Source organism: Melanostigma gelatinosum (assembly GCF_949748355.1).
Source record: "Melanostigma gelatinosum genome assembly, chromosome: 23".
Taxonomy (NCBI): domain Eukaryota; kingdom Metazoa; phylum Chordata; class Actinopteri; order Perciformes; family Zoarcidae; genus Melanostigma; species Melanostigma gelatinosum.
The window spans coordinates 2,210,709-2,224,737 of NC_136656.1; the positions used below are offsets into that span (position 1 = coordinate 2,210,709).

The 14,029-nt window shown below is 43.5% G+C and overlaps 1 protein-coding gene across 1 annotated transcript in view; it reads right to left on the bottom strand.

Annotated features, from left to right (window-relative positions):
* The window catches only part of LOC306796869 (dachshund homolog 2-like), a 68,774-nt gene that overhangs the window by 16,351 nt on the left and 38,394 nt on the right, over positions 1–14,029 (bottom strand). The window contains exon 2 of the mRNA XM_079295933.1: positions 10,601–10,740. Within this exon, the coding sequence (XP_079152059.1) occupies positions 10,601–10,740 (140 nt within the window). The remainder of the gene's footprint in view (positions 1–10,600; positions 10,741–14,029) is intronic.

A 14,029-nucleotide genomic window follows, 5' to 3' on the forward strand; every position in this document is an offset into this window, starting at 1 on the left:
GAGAGAAAGAGGGGAGGGAGAGAGAGAGGGGAGGGAGGGAGAGAGAGAGGGGAGGGAGAGAGAGCCCGAGGCAGAGTGACCCGACGTACTGTCTGCTGTCCTGCTGAGAGAGGAGAGACGTGATGGAGGAAAGGAGGCCAAAAGAGAGAGAGAGAGAGAGAGAGAGAGAGAGAGAGAGAGAGAGAGAGAGAGAGAGAGAGACAGAGAGAGCGACAGAGAGAGAGAGACAGAGAGAGCGACAGAGAGAGACACACACACAGAGACAGACAGAGAGACACAGAGAGAGAGAAAGAGAGAGAGAGAGACACAGAGAAAGAGAGACACAGAGACAGAGAGAGAGAGAGACACAGAGACAGAGAGAGAGAGAGAGACACACAGAGAAAGAGAGAGAGAGAGACAGAGACAGAGAGAGAGAGACAGAGAGAGAGAGAGAGTGTATCTGCTCCTTCTATGTGAAGTCCTTCTATGTTTCACGTATGCATGTATGTGCTGCAATAAACTGTTCAAATAATGCAAATTAAAGCATTAATAATCACTATTATTTCATTACGTTTTCACAGTAAAACACTATCAGAGTTTAACGACCAATAAATGAGTTTATAATTCAGTAATGATGGTTCTTATGAAGCGTAACCAACACTTCAGGGCTGAACAAACAGAACCAGTGATGGAGATTTTAACATTTCTATTTGGTTCTGAAGAAGTTTAAATTAAATTAAATTCAAAAGAGAAACAGAAAAAACAAACGAGACGAGACAGAAGAGGAGGGATTAATAATGGAGTCCCACTGTGGGTCAGACATCGATTACTGAACACCTTGACACACTCACTCACAGAGATGCACATACAGATACAGGAAGCAGGGCTACACACACAAGTGGACATACACACACACACACACACACACTCGGACAGAGAGTCCGAACGCCCGCTTCGCCTCGATGAAACTAGAAGACAATCAATAGTGAGGGCAGAACCACAATACTGTTCTCCATCATGACTATCAAACACACACACACACACACACACACACTCTCACTCACTCACTCAGATCGATGGCTGTCCGCTGTGTCCACGGTTACCGAGCATCGACCCCCGCCGCTAATGGCGACCAAGGAACCTTGGGAATTAGTGTGTGATTGATTGACAGACTGCTTCAAAGACACGCGCATCATATAGAAGCCTGTGTGTGTGTGTGTGTGTGTGTGTGTGTGTGTGTGTGTGTGTGCGTGTGCTTCAGTGGTCCCCTGTGGGTTGTCCATACGTTGTTTACCCATCTCTTTTTCCTTCCCGTGCATCCTAATGTTTTTCCGAAGGACGAAAGAGAGAGAGAAGAGGAGGAGGAGACAGGAAGAAGGAATGGAAATAGGAAGTGTGGACGGAGAGGATTATGACAGAAGAGAAGTGAATCGTCAGCGTAACGTGACATACCAAATCGACTCGTCGGAGAAATCGAGCGGAAGTCAAGGTTGGTTTAATTCAAGACTTTTAAAGAAAGATTTGTCCGTATTTTTCATCACTTTGTCCTTCGTGTAGAAGTCCAGAGTTCTCTGTCACTGAACAACTTTCTCTCTAGCGCCACCAGCAGGTCAACAATGGTAATGTATCCAGTGAAATATCTACAGAACGGATCGGCACAAAGTTCGGTCCAGACGTTAATGTTTCCGAAGGGATGAATCCTGATGTCTTTTGTGTGAGTAAACTAAAGAAGGAAAGCCATGAAGAAGAGATGGAAACAATGAACTGACACGATTTGTTTGTGTCCCTAAAGTCTCGGCAAAAACATGTTTTTGCACTATGCAGCCTGGGTGTGAAATAATGTGTTAAAAACCCCACACCGCCACATGTATTGATTAGAGACTTCCTGATCAAACAAAAGCTGAAGAAACTGTGCAGAAACTTCCACAGAAAAGGAGAAACATCAGAAACTAGAATAACCGCCTCGCGGGTGTATTCTTCCGCCACTCAGAAATTATAAAACATAACAGACTGACGATGTTGATGGCGTTGAAGTTGTAAATGTTGAAACGTTTGACTTCAGGCTTTTCAAAATAAAAGCTAAATAGTTTGAGAACGATTGCTGAACTTGGAGTCTCTAAGTGAGTTCTTCGTTTTGAGCGAACACAGCTTCCTGGTCTCTTGGTGGGGGACCAGGACTGTGTCCTACATAGCAACATGTTAGTCATTAACGCCCCGCCCATCACGCAGGAAGCGAACCGTCTCCTCCTCTAAGGCCTTTTCCAGTAAAAGCATGCACTGCATGGCGATGTTCTAAATGAGATCTGACAGCGTCCTTCCACAGCACAGTGCGTCAGGAGGGTCTTTAATAGCTTTGGGTTTGCTGGTGGAGGCTGTTGGGTGATCTTCAAGAGTCCCAAACCCCCCCCCCCCCCCACCCCCGGGCTCGTGTGAAACCCACCCCATTTGGCCGTGGTTATAAATATTTAATCCACTGCACCTACATCTCTGACGAAGTGCTCCGAATGCGCTCTCAGAGACGGAGTGACACTTTGAATAAAACAAACAGGAAAACAGAGAAATTGCTCTTTGTGTTCTGGATTTAGAAACACACTGTTCTGTGTTTTTCTGTTCTTTCTTCCTGCGAGCACTCGGAGTGCCAATTTACAAATGCAGTCGATTGCGCTTGTGCTGAGTCAAATAGATTTCAGCTCCGCACTCTGGCACTTAGGTGGCCCATCTTTAGCTTCCACTACAAGTCCAAGACGCCCATTTGGAACCATTTCACAGCGGCCATTTTGTGTCATCTCTGATCGACACAGACTTCAGAGTCATCGTCTTCGCCAAGTCCTCGACTTAAAGATGTCTTTGACTCTGTAAACAGGAAGTCTTTAGCAACAACCTTGAGTCACCAGACTCCATTACAACATTTCCATTAAGTTGAACTTCAAGCAACTGGGTTTGAAGGTTGACGACAAGTAATACTGTAAAGCCTGTTAAACGTCAATGGTTAGAGGTTCAATTCAATTAAATTCCATGTTTTGGGTCTATTTCCTGTAAAAAGAAGGATTAGTCTATCCATTGTCGAATAAAGTTTGATAAAGATGGGTCGTTTCTTTAAATAACTCAATGGTAAAGGGTTCTATTGCCGAATAAAGTCAATGATTTCGGATTATGTTCACAGTTAAAGTTGGTTGGATCTTTTTACTGGTTATGAAACAGTCTGTAATACAGACGCCTCTATATGACCTACATCAGTAAACAAGACCATCAGAGACACATTCTCTATTTTCTATAGTTATTCTTAATGCTTGACATCAGACAGACTGTCAGAGGTTTTTAAAGGGAGTCTGGTGCTCAGAAACACTACTGTGTGGGCTTTACTGCCTACAAAAGGCAATCATTTGAAGTTATATTGCCAATTTTTAGTCAATGGTCACGGTTATATTAATTCATGAAGTCAACAAACAGTAGGGCTGGGCGATATGGCCTAAAAAAAAAATCTCCGATTTTTTTACAAAAAATCCGATTCACGATTTAAATCGATTTTTTCACCCCAAAATTTTTGCAGATGACAGAAGCTGTTGAAAACAATTTTTTATTTTATTTTGTGATGATTTTCCCAAGTAGGTTGATAAAAATAAAGTGCAAACAAAACCTGAACATTGTAGAAAGGTGCCTGTAGTATACAAAAAGTATTTGGTCACTCTTTTGTTTCCCTGAATCATTTAAATATAAAATTAAATTAAACATAACATTAAATGGCATTAAATAGTAGCCTTCCATTGTAAACAACTGTGCAAATGTAACTTTTTACAGTAAGCTTTTCTAACTGAATACACTGATACAAACACAGCATGAAATAAAATGTATATGACCCTTTAACATTCACATTTTCAAAAGTGCAACATCTGATCTAACATCAACATAACATATTTTGCACAGTAAATAAGTGCATGTAAACAAAATCAAGTGCATTCACAACATAACCAACAGTATTAAACAGTAGTGCATGTTTTTTCTAAAAAAATTTTGCCAGGAAGACAAGCCTTATCTACTACCTCTGGCTTCAGGCATGCACGGTGGCATGTAACAATGCCCCCCCACACACTGAAAAGCCTCTCAGAGGGGGCACTTGTAGCTGGCACAGAGAGGTATTTCTTTGCTAAAGTACTTAGCCTTGGAAAGTTAAGTTGGTGACGCTTCCACCAGTCAAGTGGATCGGTGTCTGGGTCAACCTGCTGGACCACAGGTCAGTTGTTGCGGAGTAGAATGACATCCCCTCCAGCTCCGCAGAGATCCTTTGGCGTGTACTATTGTACAGCCGAGGCAAGGCAACGTCAGAAAAATGTTTACGGCTTGGTAGCACGTATCTGGGGTCCAAAGCTTTGAGAAGGTGAATAAACCCCGGCTTTTCCACGGTGTATATGGGCACCATATATTTTGCGATATACATCGCGACTGCATCCGTGATGGCTTTCCACCGGGCACTCTTCTTCTCATGCGGAGTACAGTTGGTGAATGTCTCCAAAATGCTGGGTTGTTGTTGTGAGGTGGCGGCGGCGTCGCTTGTGCTCCCGCGGTCCTGCTCCCTCCTCAGGGCAACAACACCTCTCCCACTCGGCAGCATGCCTCTGTTTGAGGTGCTGCATTAAATTTGTTGTGCTGCTTGATTTTGTAGCAATAGCTTTTAGACAGACCTTACATCGTGGTGCTGTTTGTTCTGTGTCAGATGACACGAACCCGGGCATTTCCAGACCACCGAAGACACATTCTTCCCTCTCTTAAGAACGAGAGCTTCACTGCTGGCCGCCATTGTTTTCGTTTGTAAACAATGCGCGCGCACTCTACTACGGGAGCCCAACGGGGGGGAGGGGTGGGGGCGATTTTCTCGATTTTCAATAAAACACATCGCCTTAAAGCACACATTCGAATTAATCGATTAAATCGATTTATCGCCCAGCCCTAACAAACAGTATAAAGTTAAAATACCAAAGAAAACTGTTGATGTGTTGCCTGATGAAGTCTATAGTCGGGTGTTCAACTCTCTGATTAAAGTCAACGGTATGTGTTCTAAAGCCAATGTTTAATTGCTCCATGAGTCAATCATTATGGAGCCTAATGAAGTCAAGTGTTGTCTCTTCTATTCACCATTTAAAGTCAGTGGTTAGAGGTTTCCAATGCCTAATGAAGTCAATATAATACCTTGATCAATGGTTAGACTCTTTTGCCTGTGAAAAGTCAATGGTTAGAGACTCTTTTCCCTGTGTAAAGTCAATGTTATGGACTCTTTTCCCTGTGTAAAGTCAATGGTTACTCTTTTCCTGTGTAAAGTCAATGGTTAGAGACTCTTTTCCCTGTGTAAAGTAAATGGTTAGACTCTTTTCCCTGTGTAAAGTCAATGGTTAGACTTTATTCCCTGTGTAAAGTCAATGGTTAGAGACTCTTTTCCCTGTGTAAAGTCAATGGTTAGACTATTTTCCCTGTGTAAAGCCAATGGTTAGAGACTCTTTTCCCTGTGTAAAGTCAATGGTTAGACTCTTTTCCCTGTGTAAAGTCAATGGTTAGACTCTTTTCCCTGTGTAAAGTCAATGGTTAGGGACTCTTTTCCCTGTGTAAAGTCAATGGTTAGACTCTTTTCCCTGTGTAAAGTCAATGGTTACTCTTTTCCCTGTTTAGTCAATGGTTACTCTTTTCCCTGTGTAAAGTCAATGGTTAGACTCTTTTCCCTGTGTAAAGTCAATGGTTACTCTTTTCCCTGTTTAGTCAATGGTTAGACTATTTTCCCTGTGTAAAGTCAATGGTTAGACTCTTTTCCCTGTGTAAAGTCAATGGTCAGACTCTTTTCCCTGTGTAAAGTCAATGGTTAGACTCTTTTCCTGTGTAAAGTCAATGGTTAGGGACTCTTTTCCCTGTGTAAAGTCAATGGTTAGAGACTCTTTTCCCTGTGTAAAGTAAATGGTTAGACTCGTTTCCCTGTGTAAAGTCAATGGTTAGACTTTATTCCCTGTGTAAAGTCAATGGTTAGAGACTCTTTTCCCTGTGTAAAGTCAATGGTTAGACTATTTTCCCTGTGTAAAGCCAATGGTTAGAGACTCTTTTCCCTGTGTAAAGTCAATGGTTAGACTCTTTTCCCTGTGTAAAGTCAATGGTTAGACTCTTTTCCCTGTGTAAAGTCAATGGTTAGGGACTCTTTTCCCTGTGTAAAGTCAATGGTTAGACTCTTTTCCCTGTGTAAAGTCAATGGTTACTCTTTTCCCTGTTTAGTCAATGGTTACTCTTTTCCCTGTGTAAAGTCAATGGTTAGACTCTTTTCCCTGTGTAAAGTCAATGGTTACTCTTTTCCCTGTTTAGTCAATGGTTAGACTCTTTTCCCTGTGTAAAGTCAATGGTTAGACTCTTTTCCCTGTGTAAAGTCAATGGTCAGACTCTTTTCCCTGTGTAAAGTCAATGGTCAGACTCTTTTCCCTGTGTAAAGTCAATGGTTAGGGGTTTAAATCAAGTTAATGTGTATGTTGAATTAGTAAAGTAAGAAAATGAAAAAGCATAAGGACTTTGTCTATCTTTATCTGTGAAACATGGCAGATTGAGAATATGCCGTCTTTCTTTCAGTTCGTGATTTAGTAAAATGAGTTCTAACAGCCAACAAAACACTGAATTGGTGCAGATCAAGTTTTTAAACAAAACTCCTGACAGAACCATCAATCCTCTTTTATTAGCAGCAATTACTTTGCTGGTACAAACAAGTGTTTATGGTAATAACATGTGCTGCAGGTTATTATAGTTTATTCCCTCATTGATTTTGTTCTGGCAAAATCAACACACAATTAAAGTTCCTTTAGTAGCTTCAGGGCTCTGCAGAGGGGGATTCCTCCACTACAGCTTTACATTGGAAACAGTCATAACTGCCACATTAATGCTCGAAAATGTAACAAACAGAACAGGAAGAATTGGTAGAATATTGGTTTCTGTAGCTACAAGATAAGACATCTGGCATTTAAACTCAGCCGGTGGGAGGCGCTAGCAGCCGCTGATGGTGTGTGTGTGTGTGCGCGTGCAGCAGTCATATAGATGCAGGAGGTGGAAGGAAAAGAAGAGGAGGAGGAGGAGGAGAAGAAGAAGAAGAGATGAAAAGGACTTTATGTCACTTTAGTCCTCTTCAGCCCTCCCTCCCCCTTCGTCTCCCCCTGGATCTACTCCTCTCTCTCTCTGCAGGTGCACATAAGAGTCCTCAGATGAGTGTATTCTTTTCAGGACAAGATTGAAAGCACTTCATCTGTAACCTACACAGAGTACTTGTGTGTGTGTGTGTGTGTGTACGTGCGTGTGCATGGACAAGTGAGGTAAATGTGTGTGTATGCGCCAGATGTGTTTGTTTGTCACTGCAAAATGTGTGTTTGTTCCAAAAATGTTTACGAACAGCGTGTGTGTGCGTCAAAGTGTATTTGTGTTTTTTTTGTGGAGTGTGTATTAAAAAAAAATGCCTTTGTGCATGAAGTGTTTGTAGTTGTGTTTACGTGCCTCTGTGTCCAAACTCTGTGTGTGTGTGTGTGTGTGTGAAGACAAGGCGAACCATTGAGCTGTTTTTGAAGTGAATTAACAAGTCAAATGAGTGCCGCAGCACCCTGCATAGGTTACCACACACACACACACACACACACACACACACACGCTTATCATCACAGCGTCTTTGTTAAGGAAGATGGGGCCAATTAAACTGATATCACTCTCTTGTTGTCGTTTGTGCCTCCTCCCTCGCTCTCTCTCTCTCTGTTCCATCCATCTTATTTTTGCCTTTTCTCTTCTTCTCTTCATCCTTTCCTTCGTCTGGCTCTGTCTTCCTTTCCCCTCACATCCTTCTTCCTCCATCCACCTTTCTGTCTATATTAAGAGCTCTTTGCATCTTTCCTGCTTAATGTTTCTTCTTCTTCTATCCTTGTTTAAAGTTGTTCCACTTTTCTTTCTAAAGTTCTCAAATGGTTATTTTCTCAGTTCTTCCTCATGTGTCTTTTCTTCATCCTCCCTTCTTTCCTTCCCTTCCTCCATCGCCTCCATCTTACCAACAACCTGCTCCCGTTGTCTTCTTCTTCTTCATCTCCTCATCCTTTTTGCTCTTCTCACCACGTTTTCTTCCAAACTCTGTGTTCTGTGTGTTTTCTAACGGTGTGATGAATGTCCATCTGTGATTGGCTGATGCCCCCCATCGCCGTGGCGCCCGCGAGGTCGTAAACAACAGCCCGTCTCCCCCGGCAACGTGGCGTCTCCATGGACGCAGGGCGGCTAAGACGACCGACTGCGCGCGTGCGTGCGTGTGGCTGAGGCGGAATGCGACGACTGCCAAGTGTGTGTGTTGTATGTACTGTGTGTGTGTGTGTGTGTTGTATGTACTGTGTGTGTGTGTGTGTGTTGTATGTACTGTGTGTGTGTGTGTTGTATGTACTGTGTGTGTGTGTTGTATGTACTGTGTGTGTGTGTGTGTGTCTAATGAGCGATCATAAGTGAGCAAATGTTTTCTCTGGGTTCCACTAATGTTTCCGACAAACACACACATTTCGGCGGACACACACACACCTACCTGATGTGTGTGTGTGTGTGTGTGTGTGTCATTAGTATGCCACAGTGAGCTGTGTCCATATGTCACTAAACACAACCATGTTTTATTTATCCTGGAGAGAGAGAGAGAGAGAGAGAGAGAGAGAGAGAGAGAGAGAGAGAGAGAGAGAGAGAGAGAGAGAGAGAGAGAGAGAGAGAGAGAGAGAGAGAGAGAGAGAGAGAGAGAAGGAGGCCAACAGTCACTGTCAAGGGGACGGAGGGAAGGATGGAGAGGAAAACGAAAATTGTTAAAAAAGAGATTTCAAGGTGAGAGGAAGAAGAATGGTTGAGGGAGAAATGTGGAGAGATGGAAGAGGAAGGGAGGGATGAAGAAGAGGGAGAGAGGAGAGGATGAGCAAGAAACAGGGCAGGAAGGAGGGAAATGAGGGAAAGGAAGGATGGAAGGAGGTAATGAAGGAGATGAAAAGGAAAGCAGAGAAGAGAGGGCAATATGGCAGGTGTGAAGTAAAAGAGAGGGAAGAAGAGAAAACGGGAGGAAGGAGAGAGATTAGAGGAAAGTAAGGACGGAGGCAAGGAACATGAAAAGGGTAGAAGGGGGAGGTAAGGAGGGAGGGTCAGACTAAATAAAAAGGAGGGAAGAGGAGGAGAGGAAATTAGAGGGGAAAGTGGGAGGTGTGAGGTTACAAATGAATGAGGGCAGGAAGCGAAAAAAAGGAGGGCAAGAATGAAAGATAGGAAGCAGGAACAAGGTTACAAAGGATGGAGGGAGGGATTAAGGAGACAGGAAAGGAGGCGAGGGAGATGAAAAGGGCAGAGGAAGGAAAGAAGGGAGGCGAGTCAAGGAAGAAAGAGGAATGGAAAGGAGGGAAGAAGAGGGAATAAAGGAAAGGAAGGACGTAAAGGGGACATGGACAAAAAGAAAATGAAAAACGAGGGAAGGAAAGAAAGACAGAAGGAAGGAAGGGAGGAAAAGAAAAAGAATTAGGAAGGAAGAAGCAGAAAAAGTAGGAAGAGAGATGAGTCGAGGAAGAAGAAGGAAAGAAAAGAGGGAGGAGGAAGAGGGGAGGGAGGGAGGGATGGAGAAGAGAAGCTGAGAAAGTAGGAAGTGAAAAAAGGAGGAGAGGAAGTAGAAAAGTAGGATTCACAAAGGATAGAGGGAGAAATAAAGGAGAGAACGAGGTAAGAAAAGGAAGAGTCGTAGGAAGGCAAGAAAAAGAAGGAAGGAAGTGAGATGAGTCGAGAAAGAAGGGAGGGAGGGAAAGAGGAGGGAGGGATGGACAGATGGAGGAGTGGGACCCCAGAGACGTGTCATTCATCACACCACCATGCAGTCTGCACTCGTTCGCCCTCTCTCTCTCTGCAGGTCTTTAACATCTTTCTCTCTTTCCCTTCATTCGTTCATTCTCTTTCCGTTTCCTCTTTCCTTCCCTCCATCCTCTTGTTTGTTGTCAACTCTTCAACAATCTGTCTTTCTCCCCCTTCTTCTCTCTGGCACTCGTTTTTAGGTTTCATCATCTCCTCTGGCGACATCCCTCCTCCCTCCTTCCTTCTCTCCCTCTCTCTCTCATACTTTTCTTTCCATCCATTTACACTTTTGGTGCAGAAAAGCTCTTTCTTCTTCTTCTTCTTCCGTTTCTTCCACTCACGGATCAGAGAGCAACGGGAGGGATGGAGAGAAGAGGATGATGTGCATCTCAGAGTCCAGCTCTCAGCTTATTCAACAACAACAAAGTTGCAGAAATGCAGGTTTTAATGAATATCCTCCGTGAAGCTGCTCACAGCGCGGTCTGAGTAACGGCTCATTGCTGAGAGCTTCTCTAATCTCCAGTAACGTGTAGTCCTGTAATGTTGGCGAGAAGCCAGACGTCTACGGACAATATCTCCAAAACTGTCCAACTCTGGATCAACAAACAGCACAACAAGAGGAGACACGGATATTTGTGAACTGTCCCTTTAAAAACCAGCGATTCGGATCAGTACAAGTTAAAGCGTGACCTCGGCTCAACACAACGAGAGTTCAAGGAATAAAATGAAGAAGCAAAGAAATAAAAAACCATAATTCATCCATCACACACACACACACACACACACACACACACTGTCTGTCTCTTACCGGTGTGTGACAGCAGGTTGGGGGACAGCAGGCCGGGGAGGCCCGGGTGCAGCAGCCTGGGGCTTTCCTGGATCCCTGCACCAGAACAACGCTTCGGAGGACGGCCCGGACGAGAGCTGGGGGGGGGGGGGGGGGGGAGAGGACACAGAATTATGTCCACAGCCTCCAGGACGGAGACGGAGAGGTCTGTATGACATGTGATGCTCCACAATCATGTCCTACGACAATATAGATCTATTACGCTGCTCTATTAGACAACACTGAGTTATTCATCACATTTGATATTATTCTGCTGTACTTTTTATAACCCTCATTATTATGATGTTACTTTTCTATCTGTATTGTTACAGATGAATGCAGCGGCTGGATTTCCTCTCTGGGTACTCTGGTACATTGACGTTATATCTCATGCGTCTGATGGTGAAACCTGAGTTTAGCAGTAGAAATATGAAACATGTCGGCTGCACTGCTGGTCGGCTGCACTGCTGGATGCTGCAGCAGGTCGCTCGGACGCAATCAAATCACCGACTGAGGCCACGCGGCGCACAGCTTCACTTCCACACCGTAGGACCGACGGGAAAGCTCAACACACACTCGGCGTCTCCGGCTGCAGACGGAGCGACCTCTTCACACCTCGGACGAACAGCAACCGGCACACACAGCGAGAGTCAACACGTCCTGAAACACGCAGGCTTTAAGATGACAGAGGATCTTTATCCGCCTCTCAACGGAGGAAGAATCCTGATGCAACATATGGAAACTAATATCTCATTTGTGATCAATTTGTGACATGAAATGTAATTCAAAGAAAGAACTCTGATCTTAAATTAACACCAGATCAATGAGTATCAAATGCTTTTGATAATAACCTGAACGTTTATTCATATTCAGGATAAAAAGCCTTTTAACAAACCGGGCTTTAGCTCAATTCTGGGGATTTGGAGGTTTCTGGGGGATTCTACATTGAAGAGGCTTTGAGCCTGTTTCCACTATTTTATCTTTTGCAGAATTTGACTATTTTTAGTGATTCTGTGTTTCTATTCCTGGCAGGGGAGCACACTTTGAAACAGACCTTAATGTTGGAACAGTAACACTTTATTTTACAGGGGTTTGTATAATACACCAACAACTGCAAAGAAAGTTTCCTAAAAAAGAATCAAGTTATTTAGAATTATTATTTTAGTATTTCAAACATCCTGGCTACAGCCTCATTAACTACAGTCTGCAGCTGGAAGGCTTTTATTGTGAAGAAGCCACAGGCAGGAAACCGAACACAAACAATCAACATAACGTAAAGTGTATCAATAGACTTCACTTCAGCAAATGATGGATTTAAACGAGAGGAGACAGAAAAAGGAGGCGTTAGCGTTGACTGGGGCTAAATATGCTAACACTGATGTAAAACAGTGTCTCTCACACACACACACACACACACACACAATAATGCATGTTCTACATGAGCATGAGAGGCTGAATACACATCTACAACACAAGTATCCCTCTCTGTTTCTGTCACACACACACTCTGCTGTATTATGCATGTGCACGTAGGCATAAATAAACACAAGAATACAGTAACTGCACACATGCCACTGAACATAAAGGAAGGCGCGCGCACACACACACACACACACACAGGAGGTGTGCATGCAGGCCAACTCTCTGCAGGGTGGCTAAGTAACAGATGGCCGTCCAAAGTCATTTACACCGAGCGAGAGAGAGAGAGAGAGACAGAGAGACCGAGAGAGAGAGACAGAGAGAGAGAGAGCGAGAGTCCAGAAATTGCTCATTTTGATAGCCAGAAGTGTACATGTGTATATTTCATTTACCGGACGTATGGGCAACACGATCATAGAAGTCACTTCTTACACACTCCAAACACAACTACATCGACTCATAGAAGCATCTAGAAAACGTGTGATAAAAGGTCCAAATCCTGGCCAGAAATCTGCGTTACGTGTGCTTTAAATCCATATTTGCACCACTTAGCTCGCAGCTAGCGGGCTAAGTGTTAGCATTAGCATCAGCATGCGACACAGAATGCATAACTACCGTGGTTTTTTCTCTCCGTTGAACCAGTAGAAAGCTGTGAGTGGACAAGGGTACCATGGCGCTGGTCTTCATCCGAAAAAATCCTTGTTTTTTTTGTGATGTTTTATGAAATATTAGTCCAAAAACGTCGAAAATTACCCGTTTTAGCGGCACCGTCATGGAGGCCAAGTGCTTCCTGTTTACTTCCGAGCTGTTTCCTGTGGAAGGGGGGTCAACCCACCTCGGGCCAGGGGTCAGACTTTCGGCCAATAGAATTTTACGCTCGGGGATAAGCGGCACTTCTTGCAACATTACTCGCTGAAAGTTCTGTCAATCAACACCAAATCATACACCCGCCTTCCTGAGACTCTGACGCGTCGAATGCGGGCTCAATGAATGAGATCGACCAATCATGGAGGAGCTGGAGCCCAATACACACACATGAACTGAGAAAATCCTATGGACAGCAGCCAGAAACATACTCTGATGATGTTAGGAATCTCAAAATGATTCCTAGCAGCTGTATTTGGATGTATTGAATAATATGAGTGATAAAAAAGTGAAATATATAGTTGTATGGTATATAAAAGTACAATGTCAGAGCTGCAACAGCTGGTTCGAAAATGACGACATCGTGTGACCTCTGTACTAAAATCCTCTTATTCTTCACTTTATCCCACTTTAACCTTTATTCAGCAACGACTGATCAGTTGTGCAATGATTTGGGAGAGTTTTTAGGGAGGTGCTGCATTATTTCAAGAATAAAATAGCAATAAAAGTGGGTTTTTTTCAGGCGAACCTGAATATTTTCAATTTGAGCTGTGTAATGTCTTCATATTAACCAGCAACACACACACAATATTACCCACTGAACAATCTCACCAGTGTTGTGATCTGATTATAGCCTCAACAATTATTAAAATAGACCTTGTAGTACAGAACTGTGGTCTCCTTATGGGTATGCTATTGTCGAGCAGAGGCCCACAAATAGGGCCCGAGCTTAAGAGGTTTTAAAGTGAAGCCAAAGCTTCATGTGTTAAAGCTGCATTCTCTCTAGTGTCCACCAGGGGGCGACTCCTCTGGTTGTATAGAAGTCTATAGAAAATGACTCTACTTCTCTCTTGATTTATTACCTCAGTAAACATTGTAAACATGAGTTTATGTCTCAATCTCTAGTTTCAAGTCTTCTTCAATACAGCATGATGTTCATTTAGTACATTATGCTCCATTTAGAGTCACACAGACAATAAAGCAGGGGATGCTTTAGGGCGGGGCTACACAGTGATTGACAGGTCTCTACCAGAGACTTATACGTCACTCCTCCTCAGTCCATATATGGTCACTTCCTGTTCACTGGTTGCATAAAGCAAAGAT